General features: G+C 32.5%; 1 protein-coding gene across 4 annotated transcripts in view; it reads left to right on the top strand.

Moving 5' to 3' along the window:
- Window positions 1–18556, top strand: part of LOC106471688 (src substrate cortactin-like) — a 38979-nt gene that overhangs the window by 10611 nt on the left and 9812 nt on the right. For all 4 annotated transcript variants that reach the window (XM_013932304.2, XM_022400295.1, XM_022400294.1 and 1 more), the window contains exons 4-12: window positions 1367–1496; window positions 2338–2448; window positions 3294–3348; window positions 8562–9005; window positions 10006–10172; window positions 10421–10487; window positions 12688–12836; window positions 13208–13354; window positions 16535–16664. In XM_013932304.2, coding sequence (XP_013787758.1) covers window positions 1367–1496; window positions 2338–2448; window positions 3294–3348; window positions 8562–9005; window positions 10006–10172; window positions 10421–10487; window positions 12688–12836; window positions 13208–13354; window positions 16535–16664 — 1400 coding nt within the window. The remainder of the gene's footprint in view (window positions 1–1366; window positions 1497–2337; window positions 2449–3293; window positions 3349–8561; window positions 9006–10005; window positions 10173–10420; window positions 10488–12687; window positions 12837–13207; window positions 13355–16534; window positions 16665–18556) is intronic.

Below are 18556 nucleotides of genomic sequence, written 5' to 3'. Positions count from 1 at the left end.
ATATATATATATATATATATAAAATACATTTCAGATAAGAAAAATCTTAATTTTAGGGGTGGACAATGGTAAAAAAAATAGGAAATTTGAAAAATAAAAAACATTAAGTGATGGTGAGGGTAGGTATGCATCATGTAATCTAGTTGGGAAAGCTGCAGATCAATGACATGAACAACCTCCTTTATTCTGTTCCAAATTCATGGACTTTTTTTTTATTAACCATCTATAAAGTTAGGGATGGTTTTAATCCTTTGTTAGTGGGGAATGTTCTTGATAACATATGAGAAACATTACCCATTCTTTGTTAACTACTTAAAAAAACACATTTCAATTGTTGTCTGCACATTGTCAAGCCAGTGCATTCAGCTAATTTCAGTCTATGCCTAACAGAGACAACAAAAATTAAGTGATGTCTTGTTAGGTTAAAGGCAAGACAAAATTTTATACATCTTAAAGCCCCTCTAATTTCTTTAGAAGAGTTTCATGTTTCATACATGATTGATTTAAATGAAGTTTACACTAAGTCTATGTACATTATGACCAAACAGATTGATGGAGTCAAGTTTTAAGTAGTTAGTTTGGGGAACTGTGTGTAACAAAGTTCAAGTATTTTTCTGTACTTCATACCCAGAGTGTTTCAGTTAAGAATGAAATGATTCATACCAGCATCAGTTTTATTGACTTGTCCAACAGTTTCATATCACAATTGTTATCCTAAAATAGAAAACTTTTTATAAAAGGTGAAGGTGCTAACAGAGGGCTAATAGCTTAGGCTTCTCTTCCTCCACATTAAATGTGTGGAGTCCCTAGTCACAGCACTGGTGTTGTTGTGCAAACTAAGGTAGCATGGGTGCCCCAGATTTGATCTGATGATGAATGCCTTAACCACTAGGATACCAAGATTCTTAATGTTTTCTTTTAGTAACAAGAGTGAATCCTCAATAGCTGCAGTACTTGAAATTCTTTTAGGCAGGGTTAGAAAAAATTAATCTATGAGACTTTATTTTTTCCTTTTTATTAGCTATATTTTTGTGCACCAGCAACACCAAGCGTGGGGCACATATACCCGAATCGATTTTATTACTCACCAGGATCACTGCCAGTCTACCATCAAATTAAAATTCTTTTAGGTAGGATTGGGCATGGTCAAATACGTAAATCAAAAGGTTTGACCTCCTGAGTCCAAAACTGTAATTGGATCTCAAATCAGTCAAGAGATGACTGAGCTATGAGCTAAAAGTTTGTACTTGGAAAAAAAACTTGGAGCCATTCTATGATCCACTTCACCACAGCTTAAAAAATAGGGAATATAATCTGTATTTCAGTAGATCTTTGGAAAGTAGTTGTTGTTTGTCTTTAAATACAGCATTGCTGATTTGAGAGCAAGGGTCACTCAAGATGATGCTGATTTCAAGAAGAAGGAGATGGAGTCAGGGCCCAAGGCTTCTTTTGGATATGGGGGAAAGTTTGGTGTACAGCAAGACAGAATGGACAGGGTGAATAATTATGTTATAAAACTGTTACATCTTTCTTAAGTTAATAATGTAGTACTAAATGTTTGATGCTACTCAGATGTTATAATGGTACTTAAATTTTATTTCCTTTTGCTTTTACATGATGATATGCATAGATTAATAAATATCTGAACTGAAGGAATTGATTTTACACAAGTAGTTCATAACTTGCCATATAAATAACTGATAATTTGAAAATAAGTTACATGTGTTAAGCAAATTACTATAGTTTTTAAATCCAAAGCTGTTTATTGTGAAGTTTAATAACCTATTTGTTATGATCTATGAACTTGTAATTGAATATCTCCAGTAAAATATCCAGCAAACAAAAAGTTAGAATTAAACAACACAATGTGTATTTGAATAAAATGAAGTTTCATTCGGTATCAGTACCAGGTGACAAGTTATTATTAGGTCTTGTGATGTTTTTCATCACAATGCTGAGGTTCAAAAGCAACTCAAAACAGTTTACTTGCTGCTTGTTAATATGAGTTCAGTGTGAATATAAATGATTTCTTTCTTATTAAATCTTTACTGCTTTTCATGTGCTAGGACTTTTGGAATGTATGATTTTACACTTTCTTTGCTGGAGCCTTCTTCAGGCTAATATTTTAATATCTCACAAAATATTTGTGGAAAAAACACATTTTCTGTTTTTTTTGTAATATTTTATATCATTCTTGTTTTTTCCTATTTTGTTTATTATTCCCAATGTCATAACTAATAACTAAATGTAGTAAATAACAATCTAATAGTAAATATTGTTTTCTAGAGGTTTAATTATTAGCTGAATTTAACCCATTGATAATATTTTTGCACACAGTCTGCTGTAGGACATGATTATGTAGCTAAAGTGGAGAAACACGTGTCACAGACAGATGCTGTAAAGGGGTTTGGTGGAAAGTATGGGGTGCAAAAAGACCGAAAAGATAAGGTAAATTTCACGGAAAATGAAAAAAAATGCATATCTGAAACTGTTTTATATAATTATTACATGGTATTTGTTTTATTGAATAAATCAATAATATATTTTTAGCCTACTTTTCTTCTATTAGTTGTATGATTAACTTACGACTGTATATTGCTAATACCCTAGAGTTTCTCGTAGCATTAGTATTGGTTTTGGCTGTAGAGTTGATGTTAATATAGTTTATTGATTACGTGTTTCAATTAAATATATTTTGTAGAATATTGAGAATAATGCAGCTGCAATTTTTGTAAAATTCCAAACTAGTTTGGATTTCACAAAAAGTTATTTAACTTACCAGCTATATTCTTTTACATTTTAATTTTGTGGGTGTAACAAATTGCCTAACCCATTGAATTGATATTTGGCTGATGAAGTGTTTTGATTATAATATATATCATTAAATGGTAAAATGTCTTAGTATGTTCCTGCATATATTTATTGAAAGTTAGTGGAGAATATTTTATTTCACTTTGTATTAATTTGCTTTTCTTAGAAGGTTATTTTTTCTATTTTCCATGGAAATTTCTGAATATATTCAAATATCAGGATGCTACATGTAGATTGTAGTTGCAAAAATGAAAAGTTTTTAATTTTGTTGAAATACTTATTTAAACAGTTGTATTTTTATTTATTTTTTACTTTCAAAATAGATACTCTAACATAGCACCTTGTAAGTAGCTGCTATGAGTTTCAATAACAGTACTACAGTGTACTTAAAACTGTATGGGTGTATAGTTTTTTAATTAATAACCCTACAGAGTATTTCAAAAGTGAAACTGGAACCTTCATGCATTTTTTTTTTCATGCAGTCTGCACTTGGATGGGATTATCATGAAAAACTGGAGAAACATGCTTCTCAGAAAGGTTAGAGAAACTTTGCTATACTTTATTTGCATGTGTGTGTTTGAATTTTAATCACGTGTGTACAAGAGCTTGCCTTGGAACTGGTGAAGTAATTATCATGCACTTGAAACACTGTAAAACAATAATGGTTGGAGACGGCTTGAATGTGTAATGAAGAAAAACTTTAATATAAGTTTAACACAACAGCAAATGTACAAGGTTTTGTCATCATCAGTACCTGATTCACTGTTATTAATCTCATTTAGCAAGTGAAAACAGAGTAATGAAAAGGGCAGTATTAAAAGAAATGTTGTAAAGCACTCAAGAGTTTTCTCAACGTTTTTTGCTGGATGATAGATGTTGATGCTTATGGAACTGCTGGAATAACAACTTGAGCAGCAATGAGCTTGAATAAAATTACTGGCACTTCTTTCTCGTAGCTATACTCATACACAAGACATATCCAGCCATGCACCTACCCATACATTGCCAAGCCCAACTGATTTAAAGTGCCAATCCCATAATATTAGGTTTAGAAAGAAATGTAATTGTAATAATTTCAATTTGTTTCCCATCAGGTACTTACAAAATGTCAATGAAAAACAGTTGCATATTTTTTTATCAGTGCATCATGAACAAAGAATTAGTTTCTTATGTAACTCTCTTTATCAGTGTAGTTTTGTGCAATAATAGCAAGTACAAATAGTAGAATGTAAAATATTATGGAACCACTTACAGATCATCATGCATCAACTCTCCACCAACAGGAGTGCGACATATTCTCATGACGCATGTGACTCCCTATATTTCATTCTACCACTGTCACTTCTCATTTGGCAGTACTTGTGTTTGCTTTTGGTGTTTTTCATGTGCTTTTCACTCATAAACTTAATAGTTTCAACTCCAAAGATAGATTTCTTCATTAATTTTTTCGTTATATTGAGGATGCTTTTTACTTTATCTTAATTTCCCAGACATTTTTTTTCTCTCTCTCACATTTGCATTTGTCTATCAAACATTTTTGTTTAATTCATATTTCTGAAATGAGTTCTGAGGTTCATGTTACCACTTAGGGTATCATACCTCCTACAAGCACTCTTTCAAAGGCTGCAGGTGCGGGTGATCCATTGTTGTATTTATCAGCGATTATCTGCCGAGAGATTGATCGTTAAATAGGTCAACCACCTTCTCCTTAACTTGCCCCACATCTTCATGAACAAGCCAAACCTGTTCAGGTTGTTGAAGATTTTGATAGCTTTTTTCCACCACTGGATTTTGCCGTGTCTTCCTATGCCCAACCTGTAGAGTAATCTAGGCCTAATATGGCATTTTTAGACATGATTTCTCAAGTATGTGATGTTTTATCCATTTCCCCAATTTCCTGTGATCCTCATCCTTCTTTGTTGCATGATAGTTCTTCCTCTCCATATTTAGTTTCCCACCTTCCCCGGATATTATTAGGGTTCATGCTGAGCAAGCTGATTCACAATTGGTTGAGGGTCCACCATGCCTCACTCTCCAAGGGCTAAGGATCAGTTTGCTTTGGCTTACCATCAAGCTGGATGTCCGTTTCTTGGCACTCAGCAGTTTGGGTCTATTTTATCTGTGTGTGTGGAGGGGGCGATCCTTGATTTTCCTGTGCATTTAACCAATGCCCAATTTTCATGCCTTCTTCTTAAACTTACTTCACTTCTATGGTATTTATCTACCATCCATCTCCTTTCCAAGGTGATACACCAAGATCCTGAGAGTTTTTTGAGTGAAAGCCTCTCCCTTTTACCTCCATGTTGGCTTGTTTGTCTCCCCTATCTTGGGTTATTGGGCAACTTTGTCCCACACCTATCGTTTTTCGTGATACCATAGGGTATTTACCTCTCCTACTCTTTCCTTGTTGATGCATTCCTTCCAAATTCATCATCCACTGTGGTAGACTTCCCTTCAGGACTCAGATGTTAATGTTGTCCTTCACTGCCTCACTTTGCCTCCTTTTGAACTACTTTCCACGTGCTCCTTGTTTCACCTTTCCCTTAAGACTTCGGTGGTCTGAATTGTTTGCCATCAATGTTTCACGTACTCTTTATCATTCTACATATATTCTCCTTTATCCAGATCTTTCCTTTTTCCCCAAAACTTTTTGCCAATTTCCATTTCCCACCTTTATCTTAAGCCTGATCCGGATAGACTTCTATGTCCTGTACATGCTCTTCAATGTTATATTGCCTGCAAGGCTTCTTTCTGTGGATCCTGTTCCTTCCTCTTTATTCCTTAGCAGCCATCCTCTGTTTGTGATCTTTCTCCTTCTACCCTCACCTATAGGGTTCGGCTTTTGAATCGATTGGCTTATTCCTTTTTATTGTCTTCCTTTCATACTTTGTCCCAGGTGTCTTCTCATCAAATTTGACACATTACCTTTCCTCTGGCATCTCATCTTTGTCATCTATTGGAGGAAATTCTTCAATCGGGCATATGGACTACTACTAATACATTTGTCTCTTATTATTTGCATAGGATAGCAGTTTCTTCCTCTTTGGGCCATTTGTAGCCATTCTTTATATTTCAGTAAGACTTTGATTGGGTATGTTATCTTTTATTATTCTTTATTTTATTTTCAGGGGCCTTATTTCCCTATTTATTGTTATTACTCAGTGTTTGGATTCCACTCTGTAGTGAGTGGTGCCTGATCAGGTATTCTTTAACCTTTCAAATCCACATTGTCAAGCCATGTTGACTTGCACATTATAATTCCATGGCCACGCAATGCACTCTGTAGAGATGGGGTGTTCCACAAGATCGCTAATAGATTTATCCTTGCAACAGAATTGCTTCATAAGTTTGCCCATCCTGGGCTGTACTCACCTATGGACTACATGGGTAAAGTGAAAGGGGATAACTGCCCATCTCTACCTTGTATTGAATAAATTAGTATGGTCTGCTTTTAAAAATAGGGTTTTGTGGTCACTGCCTCAGGTGTTGTTGTTCCTTTGGACTCTCCACTGCATTTTACTCCCCTTTTCTAGTGGTGGAGTTTGAGAGTCCTTACTCTCTCCAGTTCCAAGCCTCTGGGGTGATAGATCGTGCAGGCATCCTCCTGAATGGATTAATGAAATACAAACAATAAATAGAAATGATTATAAAACCATTTAGTTGAAAGTAGGGTGGTGATGTTCTGCTGGTGTAGATGATGTGATTTCCTCCAATATGAAACATAAAAACAAATGGGAGTGAGATGTCAAAATTGCAGTTCACCCCTTCAGTTGGAACCACCCCTCATCCTACCCCCCACATGGATGTCAGTTCCCAGTGGCCAAGTTTTGGATTTAGAGTAGAACTAATCAACATAAGACCTCACACATGTATTATAGATGTCTATATTACTCCCTCATTTACACTCCATCAGTGTTGTGGGTCACGTTGGAGGTAATTGCAGATTGTTCTGGTTCTTTTCCTTCTGCTATCCCTTAATATTTCCTATTCTGAAGATGTTGATGTGCATGGGATGGTTCCAGTCACTTTTGCTTTGGGAGGTGGTTTACGTTATTTAGACATATTTTTGTTACTGGATGTCAGGTTCCCAGATATCATATTCACATGTGCCCTGTTCATGAGTCTGTGGGTACTAGATTCCCTCTGGTCTCCTAAACTTGAGATGAAGATGGTGTGGTCCTCTTTTCTACCCCTGCCAGATGGCTGGGTTTTGAATTGTAGTTGACTTACCGACTGTATGATCTTCATCCTATCCCTGCGTGGATGTCTGTTCCCAGTGGCATATGTTTTGGATGTAATTGTCTTGCCATGTATGGTCTCACGCTCTAGCCACTCTACACCTAGAAGCACATCCTTTTCATTTTACCCACTTTTATAATTTCTGGGATTGAGTTTCATAAATATTGCTTGGTTCGGATCACTTTCCGGCCATTGTTCTCTTCCAATTGGAGGTGTTCCTCTGTTTTCCACCCATATATGTGATATCTTTCTACAATGGGCGAAGAGTGTACCTGGTTCAGAAGTGGTGCAGTTTCCCACATCAGATCTTAGAATCTGATTGTCTTATCTTAGGGTATGTCCTTTGAATGCTTTTGAAGGATGCTTATTTCTTTTCCTCACACTGGTCCCTCCACCTATTCAATATGGGATTCTAGCTATTTATGTCAAAGGAGTTAATGTACCATATCGGAAGTTATAATTTTCCTACACTGAAAATGTATTTCTGATAGGTAATTACCTCCTCCCCACTGAAAACCGGTGCTTCCATCTTCTGCCAAAACCCGAAGTGATAGGTAAGTAGAATGGAATAGAGGGAGTCACGTGCATCCTGAGAGTATGTTGCATTCCTATTGCTAGAGAGTTGACGCATGATGATTTGAATGAGAGACGCATTGGAATCAGTCAATTCCAATGGAGGGGAGATAGAAGGCTTGTGGCATGCATTTTTTTTGCATATAAAGGGCAGCACTGAACGAGAATAGCTATTTATGTGAGATGGAGGTAAGTACATATGAGAAATACCTTTTCAATGTAGGAAAAATATATTGTTAATTTTTCACAATCTAATACACTGTTGCTATTTAATCACTTACTTGATATCTTAACAGCACTTTCTATAAATGCACTGAATGTTGCTTGAATTTTCCAAGTTTTTAAATCAAATGTTGTCATAAAGCATCATCCTTTTTTGAAAATTGTTAGTCTTTTGCAAACGAATTTCTCATTTTTTTCAGAGAACTTATCTATCTTGGACTTCTATCTAAGTATTATTTTTCAATTTGATGATAATTATGCATTTTTATCGTGTTAATAATCATTTTCAAAACAGTAAGTCTGTCAAAAAACTTGCATGGACATGGTAATAGAAAATGTAACTTGTGATTTGGAAATATTCATTAGTTTTTCTTGTTTGATATATGATCAGATACATTTATTATGCTAGACTTAATTACTTAAATTGTGAAAAATACAAAGAAAAATTAAAATAATAAGAATAGCCGTAAAGTTGATGAAATAAATGTTTGTAAATGAATGATTAAAAAAAGTGGTTCCAGAAACTTAGTATCTGTAAAAATATAATTAATATCTCACCAAAAGATCAGTCGAGGACTCACTATAGCAAGTTAACATGATTTTGAACTACTCGTAAGAAAGTAATCCTTGTATCTTGGAAAACTAGTGTACACACACACACATGCAAATAGACTTTATTCAGAAGAGGTTTTTTTTGGATTAATATTTGTTTCCAGATTATGCTACAGGATTTGGTGGGAAGTATGGAGTTCAAGAAGATCGAAAAGATAAGTCAGCACTTGGATGGGATTATCATGAAAAATCACAGAAACATGAATCACAGACTGATTATGCAAAAGGTTTTGGTGGAAAATATGGAGTTCAAGAAGATCGAAAAGATAAGTCAGCACTCGGATGGGATTATCATGAAAAATCACAGAAACATGAATCACAGACTGATTATGCAAAAGGTTTTGGCGGAAAATATGGTGTTCAAGGAGATCGACAAGATAAGTCAGCACTTGGATGGGAGTATCACGAAAAAACACAGAAACATGAATCGCAGACTGATTATACAAAAGGTTTTGGTGGAAAATATGGTGTTCAAGAAGATCGACAAGATAAGTCGGCACTTGGATGGGAGTATCACGAAAAAACTGATAAACATTCGTCCCAGAAAGGTAATTACTACTGTATTAATATTTATGGTAGCATGGATAGAATTTTTTTTTTCTAGTATCTGAGTAGAGGTGAGCAATTAGTGGAATTTAATAATTGATTAATCATTGAGCTCATTAATCTAGTACATCCACCTAATCAATTATTCTCATATGAGACTAGGATAGTTGGAATAATGAAAAAAATTAAAATAATCAGACATACCAATTTTGATTAGTTGATTTTTGTGTGTCATGATACCAATGGATTAAATTGAACAACCAATAGATTAAACTGACATTAATTGATTTAATCATAATTTTTATTAGCCAATTAATGTAAATTAATTAATCAATGCTCATATTTCAATTGAGTTATTCTCCCTGCTGTATATTTGAGTTTTGTATAAATTGAAAACAATCAACTAAACAAGGCATTTGATTTTTGTTTTTCTTATATCTTTGAAGTAGCTCATTTATATGAATACATTTTCAGGTCTAAAGTAATAACCACTGAATAAAAGCTGAAGAGAGGATGTGACTACATTACTCATCATCTTTTTTGCATTAACACAGTTTAATTTTAGATACTGTAAAGCATTGATAGTTTTCTGGTATTAGATAAAGAAACTTTCTTTAATTGTTAATTAATATTATGTAGTAAAATATTCTCTGCATTGTTTCTTAAATAATTATATTGTAAAAACTTGGGTTGGTTGTGGTGTTAGTGGTTTAGTATGCAGGATCGTGAATAAAAGGGACCATGGACTACATCCCATTGTTGTATATCCATGTTTTACACTTTGGGGCTGGGTATGCATTATAAGTGTGGCAATTAAATCCCATTATTTGTTTAGAGTAGTTCAAGAGTTGATGGTGGATGCTGTTGACTAGCAGAGTTTAGGGATGGCTAGTTCAGATAGCTGTTGTGTAGCTGTCTGTGAATATCTGAAACAAAGATATGTATTACACTATAGAGCATGAAGTGATGCAATCAATAATAATGGTGTGTTATTCTGTCTAGACTATTCTCAAGGATTTGGAGGAAAATATGGTGTTCAAGTAGACAGAAAGGACAAGTCAGCTCATGGATGGGAAGAAGTTACCAAGACAGAAGCACATCCTTCTCAAGTGGACATGAAAAAGGGTTTTGGAGGCAAATATGGAATCCAGTCAGAAAATCAAGATAAGGTAATTGATAACATTGTTATGTGTTGAAATTGCTCATTTTTGGAACAATAAGTCATTCAGTTGGACAGATATTTATTTGAGATCAGGGGTAAATGAGCTTAGGTTCCGTACAAAATATTTATTCATATATAGTTTTTTTTTGTTTTTTTTGCAAAATGTTTTAAGTACACTTTGTGTTTTCATGAAGTTGTATAAATGAAACCCAACTGTATTTTATTTTACTATTGTAACTGAACTTTTCTCTTCAGTCAGCATTACCTTACACAGATGTAGAAAAGCCCAAGTCTTCCTACGAAAAGGTGAAGCCAGAATTAGGTAAGAATAGCAGCACATGTAATGAAATATAGTTTTTCTGCAATAGTTTTATTATAAAAACTAGTATTTGTATGTTCTGTAAGTAAGGTTAAACTCTATTCTCTCTTTGTTACTTTCATTAACAGTATTGTGTAGAATGTTTTTATAATATATCTAGCTTTATTATCTTTAATTTTTATCCTTATACTTTTATTATAAAGACTGCTTTGCATTGTTAACTTTGAATTTGGAATTAGAACTAACCTAAATCATCAAAGCTAGCCAAACCTAATGAGATGTTATTTACAGCTAAAAATATTGATAACCATGTGGAGTGCTCAACTGATGAAACAATGCATTCTAATCTTTATGAGTAAGAACTTAAGAAAAGTATATTTAATTAGCTATACTCATTACTGGGTTAGTTTGTAGTTTTGATCTAAGTAAGTAGATTGCTCTAATTTTCATAAAAATGAGAAAATTTTCACTCATAATTGTATGGATGAATTACAACTACTCTGACATTCAAGTGTCCAAAATGTGTGATAGAATAACTTTATAATCTTCTAAACGTGTGTATGTATATATTAGTCATTGCATAAATTATCTGTATAAATTGACGTAACAAATTTGGAGTAAAGTTTTTCCCCTAGAAATGTTTAAAATATATTATTACTTCAAGAATAGGCTACACATGTGTAACATTCAGTAAACAAATGTGCTATAAAATATAAATTGAATTTTAGAGGGAAAAAAAAACTCCAAGGGTTGCAAAATAAACTTTTCTAATTTTTGCCAGGAACATAAACATCTTCTGGTAAATTATTTATCAAAGATTTTAAGTTTGATTATATACTTTTTTCTTTTTTTTTAAGCATTGATAATTTATTACTTGTTTGCTTTTCTGGTTTATTTCACAAAGCTTTGAAAAGGAAAATTTCATTAGTCTCAGATTAACACTGTCTGTAAGATAGATATGGAGGAGATTGGAGGTTGCTCTTTCAAAAATTTGAAAAAATATATTTTAAAACTTAACCATAAAGTGAAAATGTTAATGTCCAGTAAGAGGTTAAGTTCAAAGAACAAACCTCCAGCAACCAAGAAATTGAGGTTATTGTACTCTTCCTGATATATCAGTAATTATAACATTTTAAAATGTTTTTTACTATGACTAGTGTCACTTGTATTAGACATCTTAATCTTTCAATTTCACCTGATTGACATCTGTACAAGTTACAATTCTGAGAAGTACATAGATTCCACATTTGCAACAAATAAACAATGTTTTTTGGTTAATGGTGGTTTCATACAAAAAAAACATTTAACATTCTTAGAATAATCAGCTACTTTATATCGTCTTCACAGCCAATAACTGAAATATCCTTTCTTATAATAATTTGCAGACTTTATCTATATACATTTCCCATAAAATCTTGCATTGTGTCCCCCCAGTAACACAAGCAGATCCCTTGATGTGCAGTTTTGTCATTTAACACTTGGATTTTGGTTTGATATTAGGGAAAACCTAGAGAGAGAGAGAGAACTTATGAACTGGTATTTTACATTTTGGCCTTTTTATTTATATATATTTATATATTTTGTTTTTTCTAGTATTTCATCTATTGAAATATCATGAGTCTATACCATTCCTTTTATGGTATTATTTTCACTGACTTACAACAAAAGTTCATTATAGTTTGTTCTGTTTTTAAACTTTTTGAATAGTATTTTAGGCTGTTTTTTACATTAATTGTAAAGTTTTTATCATTATATATATATATTGATGAAATAGGATCTACCAATAATTTTACAATATTTTAAATATCATTTGATATTTTACTGCTACTTGTGCTTTCAGAATGAACATGCTTTACTTATTTGATAGAAACTTGTCATTGTTGTTCTATTGAGAAGCCAAGACTGTAAACACAAGCTTGAGTGTTACATCAGTGACTAAAGAGTTCATGCTTTTATAAACAGTTTGCTTGTTAGACCATTCATAGTTATACATTTTATTGCATAGTTAGTGGTCTAGCAATGTTGTGGAGGTTTTTTGTGAAATTCACAACAATTATTTGTTAGTTAGTATGTTTAACCATGGCATAAGATGAAATACTGGGTAATTGTTTCCCCTTTTTAAATATTGTTTTTATTATGTTTATAGTTACACTGTAGAAAGTATATATATATATATATATATATTGTATTTATTATCTTGTAGTTCCACAGAAAGCTACTGGCCTCAGAGCCAAGTTTGAAAATCTCGCACAAGCTGAAAAAGAAGATGCAAATAAACGAGCAGAAGAGGAAAGAGCAAAAAGATTGGCAAGGGAACAACGAGAAAGAGAAGAAGCTAAAAAGGCAGAGGAGGCAAGTTTATGATAGTTGTGCATGGAAATACTAATATGTACTGTTGCATCCATCATTACTTGTCACGGGGCTGATTGTAAAGTCATTGTGAACTATTAAGATTAATTTTTGTAAAGCTGAATGGTATGTGTGCATTAAAAAACCATTGCATTACCTTAATTTCTTATTAATTCTAAGTTGAGTCTTTTTACATAACCTCAGCATAAAGTAAAAAATAAATGTGGGGTAGTCAATAAAAACTCAGTTCTACAACCTCTACTTTATTTAGGATTCGAATAAAATAAAACTCAAAAACTTGCAATACAGAATTTACTTTGCCATTGCATTATGAAGATCTTATAGTTGGCATTTTGAAATTGAATTTCTTGTAGGAAAGACAAAAAAAATTAGCTGAAGAAAGAAGAAACATGCCTGAAGAAATAGAGGATCAACCACAAGAAAAGGCTTTATCTTCATCTGAAGAAGAAACACCTAAAGGTCCCTACATTCCAGCAGGAGCTCAATCTGTCATTCCTCAAGTATGTTTTATATTAAATCTACTACCAAATGTACCCATGCCAAGTGTGAAATTATTTTGTTGGCTTCATGATTACAGGATAGTGATTACTTGCTTCATTTCCTGGCACTGAGACAAGGGGATGGGGAATTTAAATTACTGTCAGACTCCAAAGAATTATGAAATAAATAAAGTAAGGAGTCTTAGAAACCCTCTGGTACATAACCAAGAACTCCTGAGAGCTTCACAGTCATCAGACGTCAGGAAGATGGAAAGTTTTATCAGACAGACAGGCACAAGCCACTTTAAAGTATTTAGATATTTAAACTCCATCTGAGATTCCTCAATTAAATCCACATTAAAGCTTAAGTCTAAGACTACCATGCCATACAATCCATATGATCTAATGTCGCTATTTTTCAAAAATAAAACTAGTGGATGAAGTTTGACAAGAACTTTCCTAAAAGTATTTAGTTTAAAAAAATAAAACATTTAGTTTTGATTTTTGGACTATTTCTAATAAAAATTTGTTATCTAACATAGTTATTTGCACTTGGACTTTGAATAGTTCACCTACAAGGTGATTCTCCTTTTGAGTATAAAAATACTATTTATTATTTTACAGGTTTTACATTTCATTTAGAACCTCTTAAATGAATGTCAAAAATTTTTTAAGTTAAATGTTCATATTTTATTCTCCATTTTCTCTACCATATCACTAACTATTATTATCATCAATGTACAGTGCAATGAAATGTTTAAAATTAAGAAATGGAAATATGTAGTTACCTTTTATCTCTTCATTGAATAACCTTAAAATATCGTCATTGGGTCATTAATTTCAAGTCTACCTTCTCACAAATTTAGTATTTTTTATATTTTATTTTCCAGTTTATCTTTTATTATTGATGTCTACACACTTCAATAGGTTTCTGTGGGCAACATAATAATACAATCGGCAGAGAGTCTGCTTTGGCATATGGCATAATGTTTGCTCTTGCCTCTTTTTATAATGCACGACCAGCTGAGCTAAGAGTAGAAAAACTTAAATAATCATTAAATCTTTCAAGTATGAATTTAAAAAAAAACAATACACAATTAACTAAAACATAAAAGTAAAAACCTTAATACTATTTAATTGTATCAAACTAATATGTATAGGGTGAGAAAAAATAGCCAAGAGCTAGGGACACTGATTTCCACAACAGATTTAAAGTGGAATTTGCTTGTCATTTAAAGAAATAACTTATTATTTTCTTGCCTCCTATCCTGGAGAGACTGAGAAATCTGCACATTTCTAATGGTTATAATATCCCATTCAAGGGTACAAAAGAATGTTACTTGGCAACATATTACTTTTGAATGTGAGCCTGGTGACTAACAGGAGGGGTTGACATATAAACATTTTCTCAGAATTCTAGCCATGTTTTAATATGAAAGTAATATTTGGAATTTGAACTTCTATACATAGAAGCTCATCTAGACTGTCGTAGACATGCTGAGGGTAAACTGTTAAAAAACATAAGCAACCAAATGTAAGATATTTCAACTGCACAGACATCATATCACAAGGAACTAAGTTCTAATTGTTTGTTTCAGAGGTTTCTTTCGAAGTAAAGGAACAGTAACTTGGATAATATAAAACTTTGAATTATAATGTACTTGATAATTTTAAGCTCATTAAACTACATTGATAGTAAAGTACCTTAATTAAATTTTGAATGTAATTCGTTAACATTTGGTGAGATGTGCAATAAGAAATTTAAAGATTGCACTGATAGTCATAGGGTTAAGCCTGAGAATACTAAAACATTTTTTTTTGTATGAGAAGCTTATTCAGAAAGTTTTAAGCAAATTCACATGTTATGTCTACAGTAAGAATGTAATTTGTGATTCCTAAAATTGAAATTCCTACATTGAAATTGCACTAAAGCTCAGTAGTAATTTGTAATTGAATAAAAATCAGAAAAGGCATGAGGATGGGGTTGATATGAGGAGTGATGGAAGGTTATAAAGTATCGTGTAAAATGACTGAAATGTCCTGGAAAATTACATTTAACCAAGGACAGGAACTGTGATAATGACTGAAAATTGCTAAAAATTTGCATGTTATTAACAAAAATAAATTACTTTTTTTATTTCTTGTATTGTAATGCTTCTTGATATGGTGGTGAAGTTAATCATTGATGTAATATATACAGTGACTAACATACAAAGTTGTGAAATTCAGATATTTAAAGACTGCAGTCTTATCATTAAAAAATAACTACTCCTGAATTTTCACAGTTAGATTAGACATGCCCATTAGTTGAACTTACATACACAACTTTAACTTTCTTTCTACATTAACTCCATGCAGCCCATAGAATTTGAACATGAACAATTTTGTGTCACTTACGTAATGGTAGATGCAAAAGGTGATCCCTTACTTACTCAATCTTTCTGTTCATGTATTTTACTATTAGATGTAAAATAATGTCCAAATTATTTACATTTCTTAAAAGAATGCTTTGCTGCATAATGAAAAATGTCATCAACATATAGAAAAACTGCAAATATTTGTGGTTTTGTCCAGTTATGTTTTTCTTTTTTTAAAAACAAAAGTTCAACATTTAGACTGCAAGTTTATTGTATGCATATAAACATCTTTTAATGCAGGCCTCAACAAATACTTTCAGATCTAAGAGCCAGCCCAAAAAACTTGAGAGTCAGGTGTGCCTAACCTAATTTTACTATTGTTTGTACCAGGAAATGGGGGCTACACTAATGCCTTGATTATATGTGTCTGTTATTTGCAATACTCAATTATTTGTGTTTTTTGTTTTCCCTAAATTATGCCATTACAATTCTAGACAATAATTTACATGTTTTGGAGAAATTGTTACTCAGAAATTAATTGTGGTTGCAAAAGTTCAGGCGTTGCATAATATCCAGGGTTTTTGCTTGCAGGATCTGGCATGCATTCAAATTGTAAGTTGGTCAGATCAAGTCTAGCCTTTTATTTTTAGCTGTTGTCTGCTGTTTTGTGCTGCATGGTGACCAATCCATTAACCACAGATGTGTGTTCAGTTTGTGTTGTCCTCTTCCCTACAGATAGTTGTTATCTTCAGTCTATTTTAACAAAGGCTTTTTTTGTAATAATTTTGGGTCAGTTGTATTAATGCTAGATTCATTACAAGTATTATTATTTTTTTATCTCCAGAGTCTGGTCATGCGACATATGCCAGAAGAGCCTCAGGAACCAGTTCAGCCATCAGTCATAACTGAGGAAATTCAGCCACCCAGTCAGTTTGAAGATGAATCAAAACCTAGTCAGGAACCTCAGGAAGAAGGTACTTGGTATTTAATATCTATTCATGAACTTTGGGAAAATGGTAATTTGTCAGTCATGTATTTTCACTATCCTGTTTGGTACATAACATCTCATCAGATCCTCAAGAAGAAAATAATCCAACATGTTCGCACCATTCTGTTTAGTATTTATTCTATAACTCTACAATTTATGACTTAAAATATTAGGTATTTGAGGCAGAGAAATTTTACAGAAAAATCATAGTTTAAATATTTATTAAAATATAAACATACAATGTTTTGTCATTGTCATGGTTAGTACTCTTCTTTTTGTACTTAATTAACTAACACGTGTGTTTCAGTTACTGACCTGCAACTATTTTGAGAATAACTGCTGGTGATAGATTTTGAATTTGTCTTCTGATTGGAAGACATTTGTTCTGAGTGACACTTAACTAGAATGATATGCAGTTGTCCTGGTCGTCGTCACCCTACAGGTTAATTCTGAGTAACCATGTGAATGTTGTAGAAGAGATAAATAAATTATGCTCCACAAGTTAAGGGTGTTTTTTATCAACTGGATAAAGTTTCTTTTTCTTGTTGTCATTCTTGTTTAACCATTTTTGTATCTTTCCCCATTATTATAAAACTATCCTCTTGGACATAATGGGTTATTATATATAGATTAACCCTATCTGACTGGGCATCATTTACTGCTCCTGTCATGAGGTTTTAGTGGCTTACATTCAAAATTTTATTAAAACTACATTTTGTTTGTTATATCCATTAGTATAGCATAAAATTTGTAGCTAATAATCCATATTTTAATAGTATATAAGTTTTAATTTTATAAGACAATATTTAAAAAATCCTCAATTTCCCCTAGTGGAGAAAGGTGACAAATTTTCTGTAGGCATCCCATCTTCTCTATTTTATTCACCACCCCTCCAATAAGTAATAAATTCAATGTAAATTACTCACTGTAACTCAGACAAACCATAATTTTTATAGCTTTCAATTTTGTTTTATTACAGATCCATCAAATAGAAAATCAGACCCCTCTTGCCACACCTACCTGTCGCATCCTCTTACGTTTAATTCTATATTATCTTAAACCAATAGAAAGCCAAGGTTTTCATCTATCAAATGATGTATCATATCATATTACTTTGTGTTCTGAACAGAGAACTGTCAATTTCTCTTTTAGTACAAGCTTCATTCCTATGGGAAAGATAACGAATAGTTTAGATGAATTTGTAACAGCTCTTGTCGAATAGTAAAAAAGCCAGAAAAATTGTGATAGTTAGAGGAAATTGTCTGCTTTTTGCATCTTATTAAACTATGTTCTTTGGTGCATTATTTAATTAAATAAAATTTTGTGCATTACTACCATTAGTATAAAAAAAAAGTAGGGTAAAGTGTCATTGACAGTTGACAGCAAAAAAAAAGAAAAAGAAAGAAGACACGGGTAAATACTTTATTTCTTGTTTTTCATGTTTATTCTTTATTTATTAATATCAAATTAACTAAAATGTAAAAATAGGGATCTCTTGGTTAGATTAAGTAAAATAAATAATGATATAATAAGTCACATACACGAGCAGCTTGTAGTAGCTCATGGGTAATGTAATTTGATAGAGTAACATGAGCTGCATGTTCCCAAAGTGATTTACAACTTATAATGGCATGAATAGTAGTTAGACACAGTTCAAGGGGCAATAAAATTTAATTATAAATATATGTATACTATTACAAGTTTAAAGCCACTTAGGACAAACCAGTGTAGTTTCATGTTATATTTGAAGTCATTCTAGAAAGAAAAAGAGAGTTATTTCGATTTTTTATTTATTTTTGGTGGTTACAAGGTCGGTCAAATTGACCAACCTTCTATAGAGTTAGGGTAGAGAAAATAACAGATAAAATATAAAGTTTT

This window comes from Limulus polyphemus, unplaced genomic scaffold (assembly GCF_000517525.1).
Source record: "Limulus polyphemus unplaced genomic scaffold, Limulus_polyphemus-2.1.2 Scaffold4790, whole genome shotgun sequence".
NCBI classification, from domain to species: Eukaryota; Metazoa; Arthropoda; class Merostomata; order Xiphosura; family Limulidae; genus Limulus; species Limulus polyphemus.
The sequence above is the reverse complement of the archived record's forward strand: the minus strand, read 5'-3'. Positions and strand labels throughout refer to the sequence as shown.